We start from the raw sequence: 17,400 nt of genomic DNA, 5'->3' as shown, positions 1-17,400 counted from the left end.
GCAACACTTAACACTGTAAACATTCATTATTGTCCTTTATTTATTCCTATTTCATTAGGTCATCTTTCACAGTGAAAACAAATTCTATAGGCTTATCTGGTATTAGCACTTGTGAGGTGATACAATTTATGTTTTCTTTATTAATACATTTAATGTCAAAGTTTTTCACAATCTGGAAAATAAATTGCCTTAATTCAAGAAAATTAACATAAAATTCTGTAGTAATTTGTTAAAATAAATAGGAGAATTGAATCTTTTAAAATTTACATGGATTAAATTTTCACAGTCACAATTAATCAGTCAAACAAACTTTCAATCCTAATAGTAGTTGAAAAATAAACCATTTATTTACTGCAAGTGATTTTACCTGGCTAACTATTTCTGTTAGTTGTATCATAGCTATCTTTTTTCCGATACAAGACCGTGCTCCCATAGCAAAAGGAAGTGATGCTGAGGGATCATGATTGACTAAATATTGTTTTTGTTGATCATTTCTATTCCAGCGAAATGGTAAAAACAAATTTGGTTTGGAAAAGTTTTCTTCATTGCGGCCTGAGGTGTAAATTGAAGCTATTATGGGTGTCTGTAATATAGAAACACGCAACTTATTGATAAATAAAGATGATAATTAGTTTTAAAGCAACTTCTTAGGTAACAATTTTCTTATTTTTTTATTTATTTCTTCTTTCATATGACTATATGGATGTTCAAGTTCACTTGGAGCCTCTGGAATTTTCAGTTTTCTCCTTAAAGTTGGTGATAATAAACTCAAATTTTGAGCTAAACCAAATACACTGGAAGTAGTCCAATACAAACACATACACGAAGGAACACTTGCTGCTACAGGAATCATTGCTATTGAAAATACTCTAAAAACATTTGTAAATATGTTGTAGATTTTAGATGGCTCCCTTAATTTAGACAATCTCTGTACTTCAATAATAGCAATGTTTGCTATTCCAAATGTCAAGGGTAAGATAAGAGAGTGGTCAGATTCAGTTAGGTTTGGTATCCAACCAAAACCACCATTTTGTAATTCCATAAATGTTATCATTGCTGATGGATTCGGCGGATGCATATTTACCAAATTTCTCAGTGCAAAAGACATGCAAACCCATATCGGTAATTGAAGCCAAATAACAAAAGTAGCTTTCAGTGGGTGACAATTGTCCCTTTCTATTAGCTTCTTCCATTGTTTTTTGAGAGATCTTTTATATAAAATCATAGCCTGCTTGTCACTTAAGCTATACATTTTTTTAGCAATAGCAGTCTCTTTTTTTAATTCGTTGTTTAAATCTCTTAGCTCTAAGCCAATGTTTTCAACTTTTGCTAGAACATAATTTTGATAAACTGAAAGTGGTAACGTCATGAGCGCTCGAACAAGTATAGTTGAAGTAATAATTGTAGCTGACCAAGTCAAACCCGTGGTATCGTGAAAAAAAAGCAATCCATCTTGTATTACGTTTACTAAACTGCTATTTGATATACTCATATAGGTCTGTTCTTGCCATTTTACTACACTTTCTATCGAAATATTTCTTTTACTAATATTACCTAGTAAAGTTTTCTTTTTAAATAAATAATTATGGTTGGTTTCGGAGCAGTCTAATCTTCTATCAAAAGTTAAATTGTAGGCACTGTAAGTACGATAGTTGCAAAAAGCAGGTCGACTTATAAAAGTGCGCATTAATTTATGAAAGTTCATATTTAAACTTTTATTCTTTCAGTCTTAAAAACTTAAGTTCTGATTTTTTTTTCTATATTTTGATTACAACTGTCAAATTCGACCATTACATCATACAAACACACTGTCAAGTCAAGTTAGAATTTGTCAATCATTATAGGTTAAAAAGAGAAATATTTATTGATGTCATACAAGCAAAATATATTTGTGTTAAAAAAAATCATTAGAAGCAAAATCAATTTACATACCCCTTTATTAAGCTTATATTTCCCCAAAGTAGTGTCTTGTGGTAATATTCTTGTTAAAAAAGGTGCAACAGGGTACATTCTCATTGCTTCCTTTACCACAAATTTTATATAAAAATTATCTTGAGCACGAATATTCTTAACAACTTCATCGTTTTTGGATAGCAACAAAAGGATCCATAAGGTTGTATACGCTGTCTGAAATTAAATATTTAATTTTTGTTAATATAAGTCATATTCGTTTTCGTAAGATTTGTACGAAACAACATAAAATTGTAATATTTAAAATATATTGCAATAGAATAATATTCGATACCGTATCACCAGCAGCAATTATAAAATCTGCAACTATTCTTATTATCATTTCTTCTTCCATATTGTCTTCCATTAATCGTTTAATCAATCCATTACTTTGATCATTATGATTTATCATTTCTTGAGCCAATTTTTTTGCTGAAAAATAATAATAATTTGTTTAAATTTACAATACAGATTATTTTTCAACATTTAAGTACATAAAACCTCAAGTCCATATATTTTATAAATAATCCTTTGCTTCACCTTTTTTTGTGATTAAATTGAAAATTTTGCTTTATATGTATATGTAATATAATTTATGCTAATTGTTAATTGATTCCAAGCTTATTATTCTAGTTTAAAAAACACGATGAGTATATATATATACACGATTATTATTTCTAATATATTTTTAATAATGTTATTTTCTTTACCTATAAATAATGATAAATCAACACATTCTTTGAAATCTCTCCAAACTTTTAAATTCAAACGTTGGCACCAATTTACCGGCAATGCATATAATCTAGTTGTAGTTTGAAATATTTTTCTTACGGATGTCGTAAATATAGTTAATAATTCTTCATTGTGTCGACTACGTGAAAGACTGTTAGAACCTAATAGCACATTTATAACAACTGAAAATAAAAACAAACGCCTCTAATTATTTGATTACTCAATTACTTACTGTTTATTTTATTTTATTTTTTTATTTAAATAATATGTCAATCGTCGTTATACAGTAAAATACTATGTTAAATTAAAAATTACAAACCGTTTGTAGAAAGTTGATACAATTCGAATTCCATATCTTTTATTAGACAGCCGTTTCTTGTTTTATTTTTTAAGTTTTCTATAAAGTCTTCGACAGTTTTATTTACTGCTGAACGAATCCAATCATCTGCATTTTCTCTTAGTAAATGCTTGTTAATAATTCGTCGATTTAACAACCATTCTTCACCGTTCATAAAAAAAAGGCCCCTGTGCGACCCATAAGTTTTTTCATAAAGAACCCATGGGTCGGGTAATATATGAATCGGATATTTACCCTCAAGATTAATAAAAAGTGATTTTATCAATGCAGTATCACTTATAAAAATGAGTTCTGTGCTCCCACTTAGTCGTTCCGCAAATATGGAGCCTAATTGCTTGTGTCGATTATCAATGTACTCGTGCAATCTGAATGTAAGATTTATTTTTAAAACTAGTAAATTAAAAAAAATATAGTTCATTTTAATTTACCAATATACTGTTATACTATCAATAAAGCTACCTCATGAAAACTGTAATAACTTACTTTTTCCCACTTCCAGCAAGTATGAGATCTAATTTTGTTCCGATAATTGGTAATGATTTCGGATGCGGTATATCCGCAATAGTTAAAGGTATTTTTGATTGTTGAACTGATTTTACCACATACCTCATTGCACTACATCTCAAAATTCTCTTCAATCGATGCATTGTAAAATTACACTGAAAAGTAACAAAACTTCGTAACGAGCTATGATCTATTTGATTTTCAACAATAATAAAATTTTAAAATCTAGTATTTTTTTATTTTGCAGGCACCGTCTTATACATTTATATTATAATATTTATCTTTATCCAATGGAGCTTCGCATTGCAAAACGTTATCAACCAACAAGTTGTTATTGTAAACTGAGACTAAAATTTCAATTTTATGTCCACTTAAGCTACATCAGGAAAGCGGTATAAAAATACATAGATATATGAATTAAACATTAATACAGCTGCCAACAGCATAAAATATGCTAATAGAATTTGTTTTTATTTTTCGACATCCAGGTATCTCTTGGCGCAAAACATATTTAGTTTTTTATATTTATAAGATTCATTGTTCAGTAGGATTTTAAGGAAAAGTATTTGTATTTAACGCTCGAAACTGCATTATAATAGCTGATGTTAATATAATGTAAATCTACTTCAAAAATTTAACAACATAATAACAATATGGCAATATCACCATGTAGGAAGTCTTTATTATAAAAATTTGTTCATAGAACCATTTGATATGCTTTACATAAAATCTTTTTTATATGTTTTATTTAACATTGAAACACAATGTGGTTATTGCTTATGTATCATTATGATACGGAACCTTTATAAATAATAAATATGTAAGGTTGCCATAATAGATGTAGAGCATAAATAAAATATTATGCAATTATATATCAAAGATATTAATGACAACGAATTGCTTCTTCGGTGAACTGAATTAATATAATAATATGCTTGGCGCAGATGACGTACTATAAATAACCTCTCAGGATTCATGTGTGTGAACCCTTCGCAAAAAAACATGATAATGGTGAGCGTGGACCCACTCGACTCCACAGAAATATTTTAAATGTATAGAGTATGGTGTTGCGATAGCTACATTACGCCTCGGAGGTGGTACTAGAGAGATGGGAAAAATTATTTTGATTCTAGTATAGCGCCCCTTTGATAGCCTACAAATCACACCAACATATAAATTAGTCGAAAATGTATTGATAGTAAAGTTATATTATAGTTAAGATATGTAAATTTGTACACTATGACATGGTATGGATGGATGGTATTGAGGTTTAATATACTACTTATTTCTATTGAAAAATAAATATCATACTTATAAAATAAGGCCTATGTTCTTAGATAACAATACAAAAAGCAAATAATTCAAATAAATATGTAATACATTTATATAATAACAATGCTACAATTTATTGTGACAATATTTAAGAGATAAAGCCCCAAATATATTGTTATAATTTTTTATGGTCTTTGTACATATATATATATTTTAATATAAATACATTAATTTATTTTATTTTGTGCAGTTATATTTTTATGTACATGGTTACATCGTGGATTCTTTTAAATATAGAAGGTACTACAAATAGAATTAATCTTTGATTATTTATATATCTAGATAGACTGTGAAAGCTGAGAACGTATTGAAAAAAATAGTGGCCAACAGTTGATCAGTACTCGCAACTACTATAATAGTATGACGTTTGGCAAGTAACAAGCGTAACTGTTACACTTTTGTAGTGTGACACTATATGTAGATATATAAATAATTTTAAATATTAATTATAAGTCCATGTACGAAACCAAATGGTAATATCTGATAATAATTAGAGTATTTTATTTTGCTTTGTAAACTACAATTTACCCTGATTGCCCGGGTTTTAAAGAAGATGTGTATCACATATTAGCGGAGTGTGTCCGAAATCCAAAGTGAGGTGCCAGACGTTGGGATTCGAAAACATCATTTTGACAAATCTGCAGCAGCAAAAAGGGTACATAGTTTAATTTTTATATATAAAGTAACCTTACGAGAACTACATAGTCATCTTATTCACTTAGTTCTTAAAATGAGAATAAAAAAGCCTACTATTAAATTTTGGATCGGTTTTTCTTACAAGGATACTGAAATACCTTAGGTGTTTTCTACCTGAATAGGAAATATAATTCAACAGTTACATCAACTTTCCACTTCTTTATTCGGGAAGTTAAGAAATATATACATATATTTTTTATTATTATATAAAAAAAAAAATATTTTCTTTTAAGGGGGAGAGTAACCAAGAAGTATTTAAACTTCCTACGGAGGGTTAGTATGAATACTAAAGAAATATAATAAGTGGAATCATTTTTACTTAATAACTGTGAATTACTTATTTCATCTGTTCTACAAATATATTTTTTTATTTATCTGTAGTAATTCAGTGACTTGTCAAAATTTATAAAATCATCTCATTCACCGCCTCAATAGAAAGATTACTTACGGAATAGTGCTAGTGATCACAAATACAGTTTTAAATCGCAAATTAAAATGACGATAAAAAATAAAACAGAGGAAACTAAGAAGGAAAAAGCTGATCCGGCACCTTCAGCAAATGATGATTTGGTATATATGATTCTATTTGATTTACGAATTTTTCTGATGAATCGCCTGTAATATTATTATTTATTTACAGTCCGAAGAAGATAAACGACTCCAAGAAGAGCTTAATATGCTGGTTGAGAAACTTGTGGTATGTTTTCGCTTATAACTATGCATGATATGCTTTAACATTGATACACTTAGCCAACTAAATAATTTTATAACATTTTAGGGCACTGAAGTCGATCTCTATTTACCAGCATTGCAAATGTTAAGCAACCTAATCAGAACATCTACAACGTCTATGACCTCTGTGCCTAAGCCATTGAAGTTTTTAAGAGAACATTATCCAGCTCTTAAAGTAGTGTATGAAAAAATCGTAGATGAAAAAACAAAGAAATATTGTGCTGATGTGGTTTCAGTACTTGCAATGGGTGTCAGTGGTTCTCAAGTAAGTTCCTTGTCACAAAATTACTTGTAGTCTTGTCTATTATTTTACTTAAACATTGTGTTTTTTTAGGATGCTGCTGAAAAACGTGAATGCCTTAAATATTGCATGCTAGGAACTATGTCAAATGTAGGTGAATGGGGTCATGAATATGTTAGGTAAGAAACTTATCTTTTGTAGTTAAATTTGAAAAGTACAATTTTTATACATACTTTTAGTAAATTTTTTAATAAACAAATCTTCACAGACAACTTGAAGGAGAAATTGCTGAAGAATGGAACATAGAGAATATGAACACATTAATGCCTCTTGTCCGTGATGTGGTGGCCTTTGATATGCAACATTCTGCTGAGATACAAGCTTGTGATTTGCTTATGGAGATTGATCGTTTAGATCTTCTTTCTCAACACATGGACCAGAGTAACTATCCTCGTGTGTGTCATTATTTAATTGGGTAAGTTTTATAACTTTATTAACTTTTTTAACACTATAAATATACAATATACATAGTTTCCAAATCATTTATTCATAAAACCTATATGTATATATATGATCTTATTACATATAGGAATATATATAATAAATAAATAAATATTGGGCAACATCACATACATTATCTGATCCCAATGTAAGTAGCTAAAGCACTTGTGTTATGGAAAATCAGAAGTAACAACAGTACCACAAACACCCAGACCCAAGACAACATAGAATACTAATTAACTTTTTCTACATTGACACGGCCGGGAATCAAACCCGGGACCTCGGAGCAGCGAACCAATGTAAACTGGTGTACACACTACTCGACCACGGAGGTCATCATATATAGAAATTATGAATTGGTTTTGTTAAGGATGATATTTGCAAAAACAAAAGAACTCAACTAAAAATACAAATAATTACTAGAGAAAACCACACCTAATAAACATACCCTGAATGGGGTGATGATGTGTGATTACAAAGTTAAAGTAGAGAGAGTCGGATTAGTGTAGAGTAGATTATTTCAAATTTGACTACCTAACTACAATTATAGTGTTTTAATAGTTTGTGTATTTTTAGCTGTGCTAGTTATGTTGTGGAGCCGGAGTCTACACAGATTTTGCAGGGTGTCTTAGACACATACTTACGTTTTGGAGAGTATCCTCGTGCCTTACTTGTAGCAATGCAGTTGCATGACAAGGCTAAATGTGAAGAAGTATTCAACACCTGCAATGACCCGTAAATAAAAATTATAAACAATCATTGTTTTACAATTTCTTATTTTTTTCTAATTATTTAATTTAAATTAAAAAAAAACTCATTTTAGATTGATTAAAAAACAACTATGTTATATGCTGGCACGGCAGTATGTGCCATTGGAATTGGAAGATGAAGATCTCCGGACAATACTATTGAATGCTCACATTAATGACCATTTCCTAAGCTTAGCTAGAGAAGTAAGTTTTTATGAAAAAATTATAATAATATAAAAAATTATATGTACCAATCAAATACTGTGAATTATATATTTATTTTATAGTAATAAAAACTCAACTATAAGAGAATTTTAAATTAGCATAAAAAAGTTATAGAAAAGTCATATAGTCAATAAAAAATGTTTCTTGTATTGTTTTATAGCTTGACATTATGGAGCCTAAAACACCTGAAGAAGTATACAAAACTTGGTTGGAATCTGCCGGATCGGCACTTCGCCCGTCATTGCTAGCTGACCATCCAGTTGATTCTGCTCGACAGAATTTATCAGCAACTTTTGTCAATGCATTTGTCAATGCTGGGTTTGGTAGGGATAAACTTGTTACTACTGAAGACGGAAACAAGTGGATGTATAAGAATAAAGATCATGGTAAGATTTCATCAAATATGTTTAACAAGTTAAAACAAATAAAGATATTCATGCTATATATATTATAACAACAAGTATATGCACAATACATATTTTTGGCATTTAAAATTTTATTTAATTTCTAGGTATGCTTTCGGCGGCAGCCTCGCTTGGTATGATACATCTATGGGACGTGGACGGCGGACTTACACCTATTGACAAGTATTTGTACACAACGGAGGAGCATATCAAGGCGGGTGCGCTTTTGGCTCTCGGGCTTGTCAACTGTGGTGTGCGTAATGAGTGCGACCCTGCGCTCGCGCTGTTGTCCGACTACGTCCTGCACTCTAGTGCTAACTTAAGGATTGGAAGTGTTTTAGGTGAGTTGTTCCACTAAGATTTAAAAAAAAATCAATTTTAATTTGTAGAAAGAGTTCTGATGGGAGAACAAAATCTCAGCTTTTGATTGTATAACAAAAAATTGTTTAGGAAATTATGCTATTTATTATCAATATAAAATCTAAATTATAGAAGTAAGAGATTTCACAGGGTTTTTGTCAGAGGTATTCTCATAGGAACCAATCTCGGTATATTTTCTGTTCCTTGAATAAAGTAATAACTTGTCATATATACTATGGAATCGCATACGTTTTTAAAGTAAAATAAAAATCACTACAGAGCGATAGTTCTTTAGAGTTTGTATGTTATTACGAAAGTCATTGTATACCCATACATCAGTTCCAGTTTAAAAAAATACGGTGTGTCACGGCGCTTCATCTATTTTACTTACTTTCATAGTCTCTTAGACTTCTATTTTAAGGTTTACAGGCGCTACTCTAAACTATATAATAGTTGTTCTTTCTTACTACTGAACAGCGCCGAATATAGGGAAGTCCCTCACAAAAGGGATGAAAAAAAACATAATTACGAGTTTATATTATAATGTAAACATTTTGATTCAAAGTTGTAATTTAAAAAAAAAGAAGGTTATCTGTACATAAATTATTGAAAAACCTGACTGATAGAAATGTAACAATAATAATAATATTTTAAATAATCATTAAAGGCCTCGATACCTCCTTAGCCTCAGAGCCATCATTTCTACCGCTCATTGACAGTGTACATGTTTGTGCAGGTCTGGGCATAGCGTACGCGGGCACGCAGCGCGAGGACGTGCTGACGCACCTGCTGCCCGTGCTGGCCGACATGGCGGCGCCGCCAGAGATCTGCGCGCTGGCTGCGCTCTCCTGTGGTCTCATCGCCGTGGGCTCTTGTAACGGAGATGTAATATTCATGATGATTCGGGAATATTATTGCGTTTCCTTCCCACTAAATCTACAAAGGGATATTAAAAATTGTTATCTTTTTCAGGTAACATGTGCTATTATACAGCGTCTTATCGACGATAACAAAGATCTGCATTCGTCTACTTACGTTAGATTCCTTCACTTAGGCCTCGGATTGTGTTTCCTTGGTGAGTTCAATAGATACTAATATTACATTAATAACACCTTATATTTGAATTGCAAAGCCAGAACGTTGACCTGGTAGCCATTTTTTTTTTAATTTGAAATAATATAAAGGTTGCAAGGAGCGCACTGAGGCGACGATGGCAGCGCTGGAGGTGCTACCCGAGCCGCAACAGTCGCTGTGCCAGACCACTCTCTCCATGTGCGCCTACGCGGCCACCGGAGACGTTCTCGTCGTCCAACAGATGCTGCACATCTGCTCCAAGCATTACGACACCGATGTAAGAACACTGATTTGTTATGTTAGTATATAATTTTTTTCCCCTACTTTACGTATTCTAATTATTTTCAAGAATGAACAATCTTCGACCGAAGACACTGCATTTAAGAAACAAGACAAAAAAGAATCCAAAGATAGCGGGAGCACAGCGAGCGGATCTAAAGACGACAAAAGCAAAAGTATGTTTCGGAGACGATCTTTATTATTAATGATCATTAGAAAGCTTAACATTTATTCATATAGTATATTGAATAATGTTAACTTTATAATTGTAGGCAAATCTAAGGATAGCAAGGGCAAGGAAAAGGACAAGGAAAAGGAGGCTAATAAGGAACTATCGTCGGTGCAAGCCGTCGCCACGCTAGGAGTGGCCGTCATCGCGCTCGGGGAGGAGACCGGCGCCGAGATGTGCACGCGCATCTTCGGCCAGCTGGTACTTTAAATAGATTCAGTAAAGTTTATTTACTTCTCTATTTACTCAACTAAAGGACTAGAGTAATTGTAAATTGTGTGACAAGAGTGTCAGTCTTATATTTGAGTTGTGTTTTAAAAACTTTTTCTGTAAAAAGGGTCGATACGGCGAGCCGGCGGTGCGACGCGCGGTGCCACTTGCCATCGCTTTGTGCTCCATTTCCAACCCGCAGCTGTCGGTCATTGACGTGCTCAACAAGTACTCGCACGATTCTGACAACGACGTCGCTTACAATGCCATCTTTGCCATGGGTCTAGTTGGTGCCGGAACTAATAACGCTAGGTAATCTAGATAACGGTCGACTTTGATTTGAATATTTTTGTAGCTTTTGCCCTCGCATCCTCGACACGTAAAGATGACTTGTCTCTGTTACAGATAATATTTTGTTCTTAATGTAAATATTTATTTTTTAAGATTAAACCTTTTTTTTCCAAAATCAGTTTAGGTCAAAGTTAGGCGAAAGTGTAACTGTCAGACAGTTCTTTCGTATTTATAATATTAGTTTGTATGGTGGCTGAAGCCAAATTAACTATCTATAATTGCTTTTATTTGAGTTCTCCGTTAGTATCTCCGTATAAATATAAAGTAGCATATTATCAAAGAAAGAAATTGTTACTTTCCTTCTACAAACCTAATACATAGCTAATGAGTTTAATTGCAACTGATTTTAATATTACGACAGATTAGCGACGATGCTGCGCGCACTGGCGCTGTACCACGGCAAGTCTCCGGTGCACCTGTTCATGGTGCGGTTAGCGCAAGGGCTCTGCCACGCCGGCAAGGGCACGATCACGCTGAGCCCTGCGCACGCTGACCGCCGCCTCATCAACCAGCCCGCACTCGCCGGCCTGCTTGTCGTGCTCACAGCTTTCCTTGATTGCAAGAACAGTGAGTACTTCTGCCCTAAACAGGATCGATAAGTTACAGGATATACCTTCGTTGATTCAATGATCGATTGTAAGAGTCAATATAAAGAGTAGTTAAAAAAATGATTACTACAATATTAATTTTTTTGAATTTACAGTTATTCTCGGAAAATCTCACTACCTGTTATATGTCTTGGCAACGGCTATGCAACCACGTTGGCTTGTGACTCTCGATGATAACCTCCAGCCCCTTAATGTTAGCGTGCGAGTTGGACAGGTAAGATTATTGTTTTCATATTTCTATTCACTGTATTTTAATGTGTTCTGATGATATGAAGTAACAAAACATTATTGTTGATGTTTTTTTTTTCTTAGGCTGTGGATGTTATTGGTAAAGCAGGAACTCCTAAGACTATTGCTGGTTCACATACACACACTACACCAGTGTTGTTGTCATTTGGTGAAAGAGCAGAACTAGCAACTGATGAGTACATTCCGCTCTCCCCTGTCATGGAAGGTTTTGTCATACTGAAGAAGAATGAGGACAGTGTCATGGCATCAGTTCAATAAATGAAACTATTATAATTAACTATAGTATTAATTTTGTGATGAAGTAATTCATTTTATAATAATAATATGGAAAAAATTAATGTTTTTTTTTTATGTCCTAAATCAAATTATTTACATATTTCTATTAATTTATCTTTATTTTTAATATAAAATTTTTGATACTAATATTATATTTATGAAATGTAAAAGTTTTTTAAACATTAAGAGGCATCTTGAAGGGTAGATGCTAAAATTTCAAGACATAGTAATTGTGATTGTCTTATGAGTACTGTATGGTTTTTTAAATAACTTTTAAGATTATTATTAAAAATAATGTACTTATTCATATTATTACATAATCTATAAACAACACTAATTTCATGAAATTTCCTTTGATGCAATGAAATTGTTTTCATGTTCTTTTGGTGACCCCTCTTCATCTTCATCTTGATCAGACTGTGAAGAATCATTACATTCAGAATTATCAGACTTAAGTCGTTTATCTTTTATCTTTGCCTTTTGTTTTTTCTTTAATCTTTTAGCTCTTTTCTTCGCTGTTTTTTCATCAGCAAGTCTTTTATTTTCTTCTATTTTCCTATGATATTCATCATCAAGCTTTTCCTATAAAATAAACAATTTTTTTTATACCTTACTTCACTTCTATGTACACTGTTGCAACATCTTGAGTATTTTTATTTGCAACAATTAATTAAACAATTTCAACAAACAAAAATATAAAAATGTTATTTTACCTTTTCACTTTTCTCTTGTATGAATTTTTGTCTAGCATATTCTTTTCTTCTAAGATGCCTATATACATGGAACTCTCCAGAGCCTGCTCCTGCACTAGAGCCCATAACATTTCGAACAAAATCTGGTGGAGGAGCCAAAGACTTTTGTTTAGGTCCCTCTGGTATCACCACTGGTTTATCCTGATGTGTAAAACAAACATTTTGTTTTTAAATAAATCTGTTGCAATGAATGAACTATTTACAATTTTGCTAATCATCAACATAAAACATGTAATGGTTATTATAATTTATAATGAGAAAAATAAAATTACAGGGTTTTTCAACAGTTTCTCTAATTTTAATCTTTGAAGATCTGTTGCATTTTTTATAACAATAGGCTTTTTTTCTTCAACCGATTCTTTATCTTTTTTGCTCATATTGCTTAACCTTCAATAACAAAGATTTTAACGAAATTAATCGTAAAGTAGTAAGGTACAAAATTACGACTATCAGATCAGTCTTGACTTGAGGCTGAAAGCGTGACAGCTTGACACCTGACAATGACAGTAATTTTCAGTGTATACACCTTAAAGGGCGACTATATAAAAATTAAAAAATGGCATTTGTTGTTTATTATCACACATTGATAACATCATGGCCTGTCAACTAAATTTGTCTATAAAGCATAATTCATTGAGACTCCTTTTTTATTATTTAAAAACGTTCCATAACTTTCGAAGTCACAAGTATGTGTCGTGAAGATGTATAGTTCATAAAGACTTTATGGCTCGTTACTCAAGAGTAAAAATCGATCAGGTAATAATGAAAAAGAGGAATTCAATAAATATAGAAACTGGGGATGAGAGTTCCTTCAACCAATTGACGTACTATGATTTTATTATAACAAAAATTATTTCAATAAAATATATCCTTATTTTTGCATCGCAAACCTTGTGGATTGCCACAAGGTTTGCGAAAAAACCATTTTCACTAATTGATTTTTAAAGGATTTCAATAATAATGGTGAATAAACACAATCATCAAAATTGTTTTTCGAACATTAACGTTCTATTCTTACATCAAACTGCTGTATTTCCTAGTATGAAAAATATATTCGAGGCGTCATTTTATGGTAAAGTTTTTAATACCTGACAAATAAATAATTATATTTAGAGGAAACGTCCTCGTCACATAATTTTATATTTTTATGCTTAAAGTGATTGTGCCCGTGCCTTATCTTTAAGTTTAAACGTATATATATTTCCAAAATTTGACACAGCAATTTTTTTAAAAAACTAATGGTAATAATGTATATTTTATGTACTATCGACTAATAATTTTGATAATAATAATCCTCGTGTACTATTTATTTACTAATTTGTATAGCTATGCAATGGGCAACCCTAATTTCACCTTGCGAAGGTCAAACGAATACTTATACAGCTCAGCAGCCGGCTAAATCTTGACATCAATTTCAATTTGCAAAGGTTAAAGAAGTCATATCTTACTGAGTTTTATTTTTTTGAACAAGGTGAGTTAAACAAACTTTGATTTGCAATTTACTGCTATCTAAGTATCTTTATTGTTTTTAAATTATTTTAAACGCAGGATTTTCTTGATTAAACAAAAAAATATATTAGGTAATCTCACGTAATAATGTTTAAGTACTTTTTATTAAAAAAAGACAAAACTTTTCTCATTTATCTTTTGATAAATTGTTAACTTTTGGTCGAATTGTTGTCATTATTATATATAAATATATTAATAATAATTTGTCCTTTGATATCGACAGGTGTTTAATACAATACATTACAATTTGTTTAAAATGGCTATCAAATCAATCAAAGCTCGTCAAATTTTTGACTCCCGTGGCAATCCTACCGTCGAAGTCGATTTGGTAAGGAAGAATATATTTTTTTAATTTTCGCAATTTTCGCAATTGATAAGTATATGAACACAGATTTAAACAATTCTTCATTTAAGGTGACTGAACTTGGTCTCTTCCGGGCAGCAGTGCCGTCTGGAGCTTCAACTGGTGTTCACGAAGCTCTTGAATTGAGAGACAATGTCAAGGGCGAATATCATGGTAAAGGTGTTCTCACTGCCATTAAAAATATCAACTCAATTATTGCTCCAGAGCTATTAAAACAGAGTTTCGAAGTAACTCAGCAGAAAGAAGTAAGTAGTACTTAATTATGAATACATACACATAATTATGAATATATACTTACTTAAATATGAATTGTTTTCTTAAAATGTTCTATTTAACTACTTGTTTTTTTTTAAAATTATATTTACTTACTGTACATTTTAAATGGACAACAATGAAGTTAAAAGCAAGGCCCATGAATATATATTTAAACCAATATTATACTGAATCTTTCAGATTGATCAATTTATGCTTAACCTTGATGGAACTGAGAACAAATCTAAACTTGGTGCCAATGCTATTCTTGGTGTTTCCCTGGCTGTAGCCAAGGCTGGTGCAGCAAAGAAGGGTATTCCCCTGTATAAACATTTGGCCGATTTAGCAGGCAACAGCAACATTGTTCTGCCAGTGCCAGCATTCAATGTCATTAATGGTGGTTCTCATGCTGGCAATAAACTTGCCATGCAAGAATTCATGATATTACCCACAGGTAAATATGTATATTAAATGAATAATTTTTTGTAAGTTATTAAAATGTGAAAAAGCTTATTTAAGATTTTATTCTAACTATTTTTTATAGGTGCTACATCATTCAGTGAAGCTATGCGTATGGGCTCAGAGGTATATCATCATCTTAAAAAAATTATTAAGGACAAATTTGGTTTGGACTCAACTGCTGTTGGTGATGAGGGTGGCTTTGCTCCTAACATTCAAAACAACAAGGATGCTCTGTTTCTCATTCAAGATGCTATCAAGCAAGCAGGTTACACTGGCAAGGTAAAATAGAAAAGAAGCATACAAAGTATTACATACCCTTTTAAAACTTGCTTTACATAAATTAATGCTTTTTACTAGATTGAAATTGGAATGGATGTAGCAGCATCTGAATTCTTCAAAAAGGGAACATATGATCTTGACTTCAAGAATCCCAACTCGAATCCAGCTGACTATCTATCATCAGAGAAATTGGCTGAAGTATACTTAGACTTCATCAAAGACTTCCCAATGGTGTCAATTGAAGATCCCTTTGACCAAGATGACTGGTCTGCATGGGCAAGCTTAACTTCCCGCACCCCGATCCAGATTGTGGGTGATGACCTTACTGTAAGTTATTTAGATATATTAAAAAATGTAAGCTAAAAAAACCACTATAAAACAAAATTTTATTAATAAAAATATTCTATATAGGTAACCAACCCAAAACGCATCGCAACTGCTGTTGAGAAGAAGGCATGTAACTGTCTATTGCTTAAGGTGAACCAAATTGGAAGTGTTACCGAGTCCATTGATGCTCACTTGTTGGCTAAGCAAAATGGTTGGGGCACTATGGTATCCCACAGGTAAATTATATAAATTATGTTATAATATATAACTTAGTATAAAACATATTTTCAATTTAATTCATGTTCATACTTGGGTAGTTTATCAATAACTGATAAGAAACAGTTATTGATAATTGTATGATGAAGATTTATAAATATCAAGAGGTTTTCCATAACATTTAACATATTCAACATTAAAGATGTTGAATAATCAACTTGTAACTTCTGTTAACAGGGTTACTTATAAAAAAAAATCATTATCTTCAATTTAAAAAAATAGTTGTTATTTTCTGTTTTGTTAACTAATTCTTCTCGGGGTCTTTGGAAATAAATAATTTCGAATATTAGCTTGTACTGCCTTAGCATAAACTAGCAATTGCAAGTATGTCAATCATCTCAAAGAAATTCTCATGAAAATCAATCACAATGAACAATGTTTATTTAATGGTAGTGAGTGAATTAGAGCTATTGATATAATGCAATTATTAATGAAATTCATTTATACTCAATGCTGTGAGTAAAATATATGTCGTTGAAAAAAATTACAGGTCTGGTGAGACAGAAGATACATTTATTGCTGATTTGGTGGTTGGTTTGTCTACTGGGCAAATCAAGACTGGAGCTCCATGCCGCTCTGAACGTCTTGCTAAGTACAACCAGATTCTACGTATTGAGGAGGAACTTGGAGCAGATGCCAAATATGCTGGCAAAAACTTCCGTAGACCTGTTTAAATGTTCATATATTTATGTCGAGAGTATATTTCAAAAGTTAAATCCTCTTTTTATCTTATAAAATAACCCATATTCTTGTTAATTCTGTCAATACTATGTGTATTGCCTTTAGGTACTGAAGTCATATAATGATTTTATATCAGATGTGTAACTGGCTTATACAGAAATTCTTTATTATTGCAAATGCTTTTAAAATTATTTGCTGTGGCTTTGAGTAAATGTTGAAAAGTGTGACTATTTTAATTTAAGTGAAAGTGAAAATGTAATAATTTAAATAAACCATAAATGTATAGCAACATGTATTTTTCTTAAATAGTATTGATTTATGAGTTGTAAATTCTTGCTTTATTTTGACTGATACCATTGTTTTTGCAAGATACAGATTACTTTAAAATAATTAGCATCTCAATATAGCAAGTAATCGTCCCGGCTTAATCACTGAACT

General features: G+C 31.6%; 4 protein-coding genes across 4 annotated transcripts; 2 read left to right on the top strand and 2 right to left on the bottom strand.

Moving 5' to 3' along the window:
- Positions 1-7: 7 nt before the first annotated feature.
- Positions 8-3,883, bottom strand: LOC113403375 (cytochrome P450 315a1, mitochondrial). Its single transcript, XM_026643908.2, has 7 exons — positions 3,524-3,883; positions 3,002-3,405; positions 2,661-2,864; positions 2,246-2,382; positions 1,933-2,127; positions 368-583; positions 8-172 (listed from the first exon to the last, which is right to left on the bottom strand). The coding sequence occupies exons 1-7, from the start codon at positions 3,685-3,687 to the stop codon at positions 47-49; spliced, it is 1,446 nt and encodes a 481-aa protein (XP_026499693.2). The 5' UTR covers positions 3,688-3,883; the 3' UTR covers positions 8-46.
- A 2,076-nt stretch (positions 3,884-5,959) lies between these two features.
- On the top strand, positions 5,960-12,122 carry LOC113403374 (26S proteasome non-ATPase regulatory subunit 2). The gene is made up of 18 exons (XM_026643907.2): positions 5,960-6,142; positions 6,213-6,269; positions 6,351-6,569; positions 6,639-6,724; positions 6,814-7,020; positions 7,623-7,781; positions 7,870-7,999; positions 8,181-8,406; positions 8,532-8,765; positions 9,521-9,669; positions 9,757-9,859; positions 9,969-10,135; positions 10,208-10,313; positions 10,410-10,567; positions 10,704-10,888; positions 11,289-11,494; positions 11,631-11,749; positions 11,848-12,122. The coding sequence occupies exons 1-18, from the start codon at positions 6,068-6,070 to the stop codon at positions 12,040-12,042; spliced, it is 2,781 nt and encodes a 926-aa protein (XP_026499692.1). The 5' UTR covers positions 5,960-6,067; the 3' UTR covers positions 12,043-12,122.
- Positions 12,123-12,346: 224 nt separating this feature from the next.
- LOC113403377 (PRKR-interacting protein 1 homolog) lies at positions 12,347-13,298 on the bottom strand. Its single transcript, XM_026643911.2, has 3 exons — positions 13,085-13,298; positions 12,774-12,953; positions 12,347-12,642 (listed from the first exon to the last, which is right to left on the bottom strand). The coding sequence occupies exons 1-3, from the start codon at positions 13,187-13,189 to the stop codon at positions 12,400-12,402; spliced, it is 528 nt and encodes a 175-aa protein (XP_026499696.2). The 5' UTR covers positions 13,190-13,298; the 3' UTR covers positions 12,347-12,399.
- Positions 13,299-14,171: 873 nt separating this feature from the next.
- On the top strand, positions 14,172-17,251 carry LOC113403303 (enolase). Its single transcript, XM_026643803.2, has 8 exons — positions 14,172-14,283; positions 14,545-14,649; positions 14,736-14,930; positions 15,139-15,391; positions 15,482-15,678; positions 15,757-16,005; positions 16,090-16,241; positions 16,772-17,251. Exons 2-8 carry the CDS (start codon positions 14,578-14,580, stop codon positions 16,953-16,955), a joined length of 1,302 nt encoding a protein of 433 aa, XP_026499588.1. The 5' UTR covers positions 14,172-14,283; positions 14,545-14,577; the 3' UTR covers positions 16,956-17,251.
- The last annotated feature ends 149 nt before the right edge of the window (positions 17,252-17,400 follow it).

Source organism: Vanessa tameamea, chromosome 13 (assembly GCF_037043105.1).
Source record: "Vanessa tameamea isolate UH-Manoa-2023 chromosome 13, ilVanTame1 primary haplotype, whole genome shotgun sequence".
In the NCBI taxonomy this organism is placed as follows: domain Eukaryota; kingdom Metazoa; phylum Arthropoda; class Insecta; order Lepidoptera; family Nymphalidae; genus Vanessa; species Vanessa tameamea.
The sequence above is the reverse complement of the archived record's forward strand: the minus strand, read 5'-3'. Positions and strand labels throughout refer to the sequence as shown.